The sequence below is a fragment of the Phaenicophaeus curvirostris genome, chromosome 3 (genome assembly GCF_032191515.1).
Source record: "Phaenicophaeus curvirostris isolate KB17595 chromosome 3, BPBGC_Pcur_1.0, whole genome shotgun sequence".
Lineage (NCBI taxonomy): Eukaryota > Metazoa > Chordata > Aves > Cuculiformes > Cuculidae > Phaenicophaeus > Phaenicophaeus curvirostris.
In genome coordinates, this window is record NC_091394.1 from 63467780 (window position 1) to 63477572 (window position 9793).

Below are 9793 nucleotides of genomic sequence, written 5' to 3' on the forward strand. Positions count from 1 at the left end.
TACTAATGTTCTACCATTAATGTCATTGTTTTCTAAAATAAAACAATTTATCAGGAATAAGAAGTCTGTTCTCCTGGCTTAAGGTGGCAAAGAACTGTCCAGCTGAAGAGCACTCTCCAACAGATGACAAGCTAGATGAAGAGACCACAACACATGCATCCCATTTCCAATTCTACCGTGAAAATCACAGCTCAGCTTTAACATCCAGTTGCTCCACATGTGAAATAAGGAGGATATTTACTTTTCTCTGAAAAGCTTTTCATAGTTAGGTGTGAGTCCTACTCTATTGAAGAGTTACCTATTGCCGCTTTGAATTGACTCTACCACAGACAAAACCAGACAATGGACCTTGCCACATTTACAATCACCAACTATATTTAATTGTACCACAACCTAAGCAAGACTCTTTCATAATTAACTCTATGTCTGGTATTTTTCAAGTTCACGCATCCCTTCCATATACATTAGCTAGTACACACAATCCTGTATCCCTTTTTCCCTCGCTTCGCTGGCTTTTATATCATTTTCCTATTTAAGCCCCAATCATACAACCAGATCCTCTGGAAAGGTTTCAGTGAGGTTCCGACATAAGAAATCACTGGGATGCGTGCTTAGGGGTCTCCTTGCAGAAATCAGTTTACAAGATGAAAGATACAGATTGTATAGTCTAGAGGACTTGCTTTATAATCTGTGTAACACAACTGAACCATGCTTGGAGGGATATGGATGATACTTAAAAAAGACAAAGCTACTGAAACAAAGTACAGCAGAAACACAAAATTAATACCAGTATTTAATTCTATGGATGACATACAAGCTGGATACAAACTCAGTTTACTAATGATAAATCATCTTTTGTTTTATTTCTAAGTTGAATACGCAGCATAAAGTCAACGGAAGGGCCAAAGGTTATCAGTTCAATTCCATCTGCCTACATTGTAAGATTATTATTAATCATTCTAATGATAAATGAGAAATGTAAGAAAAACTCTTTCCAATCTATTTAAATTATTAAGAAACAAATAGCTGAACTACTGCCATTTCTCCCCCTCTATGCGTCAGGGTCTTTCACGAAGAAAACAACACAAGGAAAACAAGACAAGGATTGTTCTTTTTCTTAAAAATTGGAAGTATTATAAAAGACCAATGAACACAATGACACAAACAGCTTGAAATCACTTATACTCATTTTTAAAACAAGCAAGTTTCAATTTAATAGTATTTCTTCAGACAAATCCCTTTAAACAAGCATTATTACTGTACAAAATCAAGATAATTATCTCCAAAACCAGAAACAATTACACAAGAATGGGAGGGCCAAAATCCATTTACGTATTATTTAAATAAAGCAGGCCCTTTTCCAGAAGTCTTACAGTAAGCACGTCAATATTGTGCCACATAGGTTGTAACCCTGCCTGCGCCCAACACGCCAGAATTTTAAAGCTCAAGTTCTCCTTTTATGCTGCCTGTTATCACATGTGTACGTATGCTTTGTACTACCCAGCCCTGGTACTTCCCTCACGCTTCTGGACGAGGAGGTGGTGTTGACACAGCTGCCCTACAAACCCATCTCCACCCCGAAGCAGGCAAACATTCCCACATCTGCTCATGGCAAGGGGGGGTTGGAACTGGATGATCTTTAAGGTCTCTTCCAAACGGATGGACCTTTTAGCTCCCTCCCATAGGGGTGGATCTTTTAGGTCCCTGCCAAACAGGTGGATCTTTAAGGTCCCTTCCAAATGGATGGACTTTTAGCTCCCTTTGAAACGGGTGGATCTTTAAGGTCTCTTCCAAAGGGACGGATCTTTAAGGTCCCTTCCAACCCAAACCATTCTAAGATTCTGTGATCCTCTCTCCCTCTGCCACGCACGAAGGAAGCCCCCTTCCCCATCAGCTCTTTCTCCACCAGCAAGGACCCGGCCAAGGCTCTCCCAGGCACACATCCCGGAGCACCCCCTCCTCCTCCTCCAGCCCTGCATCCCAACCCCAAAGGGCCACCGGCTCCCGACGTGGCCTGGTGTCATTGTCTCTCGCTCTCCGCCACCCCCGCTCGGGGCTGGCTGTCACCTGCTCCCTCCCCGTCTGCTTCCAGGTCACACGCCTCCTTCTCCCTGCCTATTCATGCCAGGCGCTCCCCTCCGTCCGGGATCTATAGGGATTCCCAGTTAAAGGCGCCGCCGGGTCTGTGCGCACCCACAACTCATCAGCCCCCCCAGCGCCCCCAAGCCCCTCTCCGCCCCGGGAGATGCTGGACGCGCCCCCGCCGCCCCTTCCTCACCCAGGGCCACCTCGCAGGCTTTGCGCAGCTGGGAGTGATGCGCCTTCTTAACCTCCTTGTCGGCCAGGATCTTCTCCAGGGCCCGCGTCAGGAACATGTTTTTCGTCTTCTTCCCTTCATGCATGGGGCGCGATCCAGCCGGGAAAAGGGGCGGGCAGGGCAGGGAGCGCCGGCCGCCCCCGCTGCGGGGGGATGCGCGGAGCCCGGGGATGCGCGGAGGCTTCTCTCCCGCCCAGGGAGCCCCCGCGGCTGAAAGGAGGACGGAGCCTTCTCCTTCCCTCTCGTCCCTCCCCCCCGACCCGCCGCCAGCGCCCGCGATGCGCTCAGGCCCCGCGCCGCCCCCGTCCCTCTCCCGCCTCCATCAGCAGCGGCGGCGGCGGCGGCGGCAGCTGCCCGCCCGCGCCATGTTGGAAGGAAGCGACGTCAGGGCGGCGGCGGCGGGCGCGGCGGCCCGGGAGGGGGCGGTGGCCGAGCCCGGGCCGGGCGGGGCGGGGGGCGCGGGGCTCGCCCGCTGCGACAGGTGGGGCGAAGCCCGCGGGAGGCAGCGCGGAGGGCGGCGCGGAGATGGCCGCTGCCACCCGGCAGGAGGAGGAGGAGGAGGAGGGGCAGGGCTTCCCTTCCGGGCCACCGGCGCTCGGGGGAGGAGGAGGAGGAGGAAGGCTGCCCCGGGCGGCGCCGCCCGCCCCCAAGCGGAGGCGAGAGAGGCTCCCGCGGGAGCGGCCGCCCCTTCCCGTGCGGGGAGCGGCGCCGGCGGTCGCCGAGGAGGATACGCGTCGGGATGCGCGCAAAAGCCACTGCGCCCCCCGCGCCGGGGACATGGGGGCGCGGAGCCCGCTCTGCCCCGCCCCGCGCCGCATCCCTGCTGCCCGCATCCCTGTCACCCGCATCCCGGCTGCCCGCCTGCATCCCTGCTGCCCGCCTGCATCCCTGCTGCCCAGATCCCTGCTGCCTGCCCGCATCCCAGCTGCTCGCCCGCATCCCTGCCACCTGCATCCCGTCTGCCCGCATCCCTGCTGCCCACATCCCTGCTGCCCTCCCGCATCCCTGCTGCCTTCCCGCATCCCTGCTGCCCTCCCGCATCCCTGCTGCCCGTTGCACTCAGGCTCGGATTGACGCTTCACCTGTGTGTGTTCAATGTACCCTTACCCTATCGCTTTCATCCTCTGCCTTTAAATTACAGTCATCTAGCACTTCTTCCCTTTTGTACATGCACTAGGAGTACAAAGCATTAACAAAATATTGCACCATACAACTAAGCAGTGACTTTCGCATTTTGTTATTTTCTTAAATTGATAGGTTTTTTTGTAAAATTATTATTTCATTTAAATTTTTTTTACTGTGTTCTTTGGCCTATTTTCCCTCCCAGAGTGCCAAGGGGTTGTTTCCTCATGCTGGTTTCAGCACCAAGAAAAGCTTTGTTGGACTCTGGCTGACTGGTAGGCAGCAAAAGCATCACAGTTTTTGCACGTAGAGGTAGTGCAGCAGTATTTGAAAGTAGAATGTGGCACTAACTGAAGCCAGATTTGGTTTAGAAAAATACAGCCTGATACAAAAAATATTAATTAAAAATTAATCTGGAAATGTAAGGACTGGGTTTCTAGATATACCTTTAGGACAGAGTGGGACAGGGTTATAGTATCAGTGTGCCAAAAACGGAGGTGGTTGTGGGAACCAGGAGCCGTTTCTGACCTCAGAGAACAGAGAGCCGTTATCTCCAGCTAACTTTTCCTGTGTTCTCTTTTCACTCTGGTCTTACTGCGTCCGTCAGGACAACAGCCTTCCAAAGTTAATCCTGATCCCTTCCTCATGAAGAGCTAGAGAGAGCCTAGTGCAGCCTATTGCAGTGATGCTATGGCCTCCTGCTCTGAGCTCAGTGCTGTCAGTAGCCAAAATGAGGCATTAAAGACTGCTGGGTGGCTTTGGAGCTCTGCAGAAAAATTAAATACCCTCAGAGAAATGGTCTTTAAAGGGAGGGCTGCAATGCCACCCAGGGATTTAGTAGCTCTGCAGGGACTATCATCCCAATTGACAACCAACTGGTAATAAGACTTAGCAGATAAGATTTGGGTTGGCCCAGGAGATGGGGCTGAGAGTGGAAATGTTTTTGGGCCACTGCTTTCAAATCTGCAGGGATCACAGACATCTCACACCCTGTCTGGTTGTGCTCTGCAGGGACAGGGGTAGCATGGTTGGACTCGATGATACTGTGGGTTTTTTCCAACCTAGTGATTCTATGATTCTATGATTCTGTTGTGCCACCTTGCTAAGGCCTTGCAAGCAGTCACCTTGTGTTCTTGACTGAATAGTTTATTTGAGCAGCTATTTCTTTGTGTACAGCAGAGTTGTTGTAGCTGCGTTGGTAAAGGTGCAGTGATCCCAGCCACTTAATGAAGAGGCAGCTAATGCTGGCCAGTATTGCTTTAACCGGTTTCTCAGATGAAAAATGATCTGTGCCAAAATTACTCATTACCTTGTAGGTGTCTATATTTGGATTTCTTAAGGAATACCCTGGCATAGGGAATTCTGCTAAAGCTGTAAGTGAACACCAGGCCTAAAACACATGTTTTAACAAAATTGCTTGAGCTGTACCAGGCACTCATTCTTGTCATGATTAGAACCTACAGGCTATTTTATTAACCAAATAAGAAAAAATACTGAAAATATTGAGAGGATAGACATGATTTTAGCCTTATAGCAGCTTTGTGAGTGAGTTAGAAGTCACATCACCAAGTACATTGATTCTTGAAAAAAATTGTAGAAGGTTTTCTGAATGACCATGTTCAGTTTGAGTTGGTTTATTCAAAAGACTGTATCTTCAGCAGCAGATGCACTAAGCATAATTGAATTATTTCTTATAATTTATTTCAGGAAAAATCACAATTTTTTGTCATACACAGGTGTAAGTTCAGAAATTCTGATGTCAAAATTATCTTGGTCTTTCAAAGCTACCTACTAATGACCACATGGCAAGAGTAAGAATTGCCATGGAATTCTTGCTGGTAGTTTTGCACAGACAACTTGAGTCCAGATTTTCTTATCCAAGTCAGAGCTTGCAAGTGTTATTAGCAAATGGAGTTTGCTATTGATTTTCACAGTCCGTTTGGCAGGAATAAACTTGCAAGGAAGACAATGAATATCTGTATGTAAAGCACACTGAGGACTGCAGTTAGATATCTCTTTTGTTCATATTAATGTATATTTTCATATGGTGTACACAAGATGATTATGTTTTAGTTGAGCGTATAGAGCTGCTGCTGAAATATCAGGCTACTGAAGGAAAGACCTGTCAAAAAGACAGTCAGTTCCCTGTCTTTTATTCCTGCTCTAACATGAATAGATTAAACTTCTTGTTTTGTCTTGCTTGGGTTTTGTTTTGGTTTGGATTTTCTTGGGGTGTTTTTTTCTTTTGTTTTGGTTTTTTAATGTGATTTGAATCTTCAATTTCTGTTCTCAGGTTCAAACTACTGGTACTCAATTCATCAAGTTTATAGCTTGGTGCAGCTGGTACTTTACATCTACGTGCAAGTCATAAGGCAACCCCTGGCAAAATCCCACAACACTGTAAAGCCTCTATGTTATCAAAAGACTGCTTCCAAAATTGCACGGGAAGATCTTATTGTAAATTATCTGTACAGCAGGTTGTCATCTAGTTTCCTTCTAAAAGCTGAGCCAGTAAGTATGGAAATCACAGGGGAACAGTGATCCAAGCACCAGAGATGAAAAGACAATCCAGTGCCCTGCTTTAAGGTCAAGATATGAATGGTTGTCAGCTTGTGGGCTGGGTCTCAGTGCTTTAAACTAAGCCAGTTGTTATATCAGCTTTGTTCACTAGGGAAGCCATGTATTTAAATAATGTTTGGTCAATTATAAAGAACTTAAGGGATTTTGAGGGCAGATTTTGCTACAGAAACTACAGGCCATAAGAAACATGCTTACCTCTTTACTGATTACTTAAAAGTTAGGGGGTTGTCACTATTGAAGGGACAATAAAAAAAATCACAAGAAAGGAAGGGCAAAGATGTAAAATATTTCTGTCTCATATGGGTTCCTAACTAAAGATAGAATCATAGAATCATTTAGGTTGGAAAAGACCCTTAAGATTGTCAAGTCCAACCCTTAGCCTAACACTGCCAAGCCATCACTAAACCGTGTCCCACATTACATGTCTTTTCATAGAATCATAGAATAACCAGGTTGGAAGAGACCCACCGGATCATCGAGTCCAACCATTCCTATCAAACACTAAACCATGCCCCTTAGCACCTCGTCCACCCGTGCCTTAAACACCTCCAGGGAAGGTGAATCAACCACCTCCCTGGGCAGCCTGTTCCAGTGCCCAATGACCCTTTCTGTGAAGAATTTTTTCCTAATGTCCAGCCTAAACCTCCCCTGGCAGAGCTTGAGGCCATTCCCTCTTGTCCTGTCCCCTGTCACTTGGGAGAAGAGGCCAGCACCCTCCTCTCTACAACCTCCTTTCAGGTAGTTGTAGAGAGCAATGAGGTCTCCCCTCAGCCTCCTCTTCTCCAGGCTAAACAACCCCAGCTCTCTCAGCCACTCCTCATAAGGCCTGTTCTCCAGCCCCCTCACCAGCTTTGTTGCTCTTCTCTGGACTCGTTCCAGAGCCTCAACATCCTTCTTGTGGTGAGGGGCCCAGAACTGAACACAGGATTCGCGGAGCGGTCTCACCAGTGCCGAGTACAGAGGGAGAATAACCTCCCTGGACCTGCTGGTCACGCCATTTCTGATACAAGCTGGGACAGGGTCTCAACTGCTTTTCTGGGCAGCCTGTCCCAATGTTTGCCGATCCTTTCAGTGAAGAATTTTTTCCTAATATCTAACCTAAACCTCCCCTGGAGCAACTTGGTGCCATTTCCTCTCGTCCTATCACTTGTTACTTGGGAGAAGAGACCAGCGCCCGCCTCACTACAACCTCCTTTCAGGCAGTTGTAGAGAATTATAAGGTGTCCGCTCAGCTTGCTCTTCTCCAGATTAAACAATCCCAGTTTCCTTAGCCGCTTCTCATAAGACTTGTTCTCCAGACTCTTCACCATCTCTGTGGCCTTTTGTTGTACACGCTCCAGGAGCTCACTGTCTTTCTTGTAGCGAGGGGCCCCAAACTGAACACAGTATATGAGGCGTAGAGGGGGATGACCAATTCCCTAGTCCTGCTGGCCACACTATTTCTGATACAAGCCAGGATGCTGTTGGCCTTCTTGGCCACCTTGTTCCCATCTTGGTCAGTGGAACACAGCTGGCTCATTCAGCTGGCTGTTGACCAGTACCCCCAGGTCTCTTTCTGCCTGGCAGCTTTCCAGCCACTCTTCCCCAGACCTGTACTGTGCCATGGAGTTGTTGTGACTCAAGTGCAGGACCTGATACTTAGTTTTGTTGAATCCACATACAGTTGCCCTCCGCCCATCAATCCAGCCTGTCCAGATCCCTCCATAGACCCTTTTTACCCTCAAGGAGATCAACACTCCCACACACCTTGGTCTCATCTGCAAACTTACTGAGGGTGCTCTCCATCCCCTGTGTCCAGGTCATTGGTATTAATGAGCCCTGGGGAACAGATTGTGCCAATGCCTTGCAAAGAATTCCAAAATACTTTTCAGATACAGTGATTCTAATGTCTATATTGTTTTGGTTTCACCATGCAGGTTTCTGGCATCAGTCAGTGGCTGAACCAAGGACTGTAATCCTCACAGCTGCAGAGATCCGTATTTGGTTGCTGGTGAAGTTCTGAAGATGTGAAAAAGGACTGATAATTGTTTTTCTCTGCTCAAACCACTAAGTCTGCAAGCAACATGTATGAAATATTATAGTTGTGCTATCAGACCTGAGAAATGGTTTCTGAGAATGTTGATATGTATGTGCTAAAGCACAAAAGCACCACTGCTTTGTTGGAGTGTTTGTGTTTATGCATAAAACAGCACAAGAGAAAAAATGTGTTTGAGAAACAGCCCCCAAAGTACTGTCTAGTACTTTTTAAATGTTTGTTGGAGTATTCTAAAAGCCATTTATTTTGTCTCATGTATTTAAAATGTTTCCAGTGAGTATTAGATACTTGTTTAGTGAGAAAAATGTAGAGAACTTTCTGTGTGAGAGAGAATAATTAGCACCTGCTTCTGATAGGTTTTATGTGCAACAATTGTATGTACTGCTTTTCTGAAGCTAGGACTTCTGTGCCTTTGCTTCCAAGAGACAGTAAAAGGTGATAGTAAGAATGCAGTTTCATGCTTGAACAAGCTGATGATCTATCGCTGTGTTGCCTCCCAAAGGGATTTCTTTCACCTATATGAGCTCTCACCCACTTTCCTGTGTTGGTGCAGTTGTGCAGCTATGCAGTGAGTCAGTTCATCTCAGTGGTCCAGCCAAAAATCAGCCTTACAGAAAGTTAGTTTTCAATGGAATCAGTGAATCAGTCAGACTTACGTACACATTTGCTAATTCTTACACAAGAAAGGGAGTGGGGAGACGTGGTCAGGGCGTTAAGGAGGGCCACTTGGCTGCTCGTGGTGGCACTGTCTTAAATCATCTTGATGACCTTTAAAATAGCACAGTAACAGTAAGACTGTGATCACTTTCAGCTAGAATAAGACAGAACTGCCACTAAAGGAAGCTATCCTTCTTCCTGCACCCACCTGTAAGTTTCTTGCTTCCCTGATCAACATTTGCATTGTCATGTTGTGAATTATGCACTGAACCACATTCAGAATTTAATTAGGTTGAAATTAACTTGACAGGAAGCAGAGGATTTTTAGTCCAGATATACTCCATATACTGATTCATTGGGCAACCTCACAAACATTTGTATTAGCTCAAGGGCGGGGATAACACAAGGACAGGAACAAGAAAGTAGGCAAGAAGAGGGCAGGCGTGCATTTTTTGGCAACGTTACCAGCTTATGACAACTTAGAAGTATTGTTTAAACCATTGTTTTCAATACAAATTTAATTCAGTATTTACATTGTGCAAGAGACCACTCAGCCCTGTCTTTGTATGTGACCCAGTATATAGGACTGATGGGGACAACAGATAGGGTCAGGGTATTAGTGCCAGTGTAGATGATCCTTTAATTGTTGTGGCTCACTTGTTGGTACCTTCTTTATCTGCAGTATAGTACTTTGCATTTGCCCCCATTCTGTTTTCATGTACCAGATGCAGATGATCAGTGCGTGATGGATCAGGGTCCAGGCAGATCCAGCAGATGGGAACCTGCAATGGAAGAGAATCATAAAATCATAGAGTCATAGAATCATGGAATCATAGAATCATAGAATAGTTTGGGTTGGAAGGGACTGTAAAGACCATCTGGTTCCAAACCCCCTTCCATGCGCAGGGACACCTCCCGCTAGATCAGGCTGCAGGCACCTTGGTAGAGAAGTTTCCAAGTTTCTTGTTGAATGCATTAAGATTTAGCAAGTCTGCTGGTGGTGCTTTGTCATGTAATACTGAGGTATAGAGGCATTTCTCTCTGTCCCTTTGTGGAGTCCTAGGCCTGCCACCCTTGTAAAA

The 9793-nt window shown here is 46.8% G+C and overlaps 1 protein-coding gene across 1 annotated transcript in view; it reads right to left on the bottom strand.

Moving 5' to 3' along the window:
* Positions 1-2481, bottom strand: part of ARFGEF1 (ARF guanine nucleotide exchange factor 1) — a 102447-nt gene extending 99966 nt beyond the window's left edge. The window contains exon 1 of the mRNA XM_069854205.1: positions 2279-2481. Coding sequence (XP_069710306.1) covers positions 2279-2402 — 124 coding nt within the window. The 5' untranslated portion in view covers positions 2403-2481. The remainder of the gene's footprint in view (positions 1-2278) is intronic.
* Positions 2482-9793: the final 7312 nt, after the last annotated feature.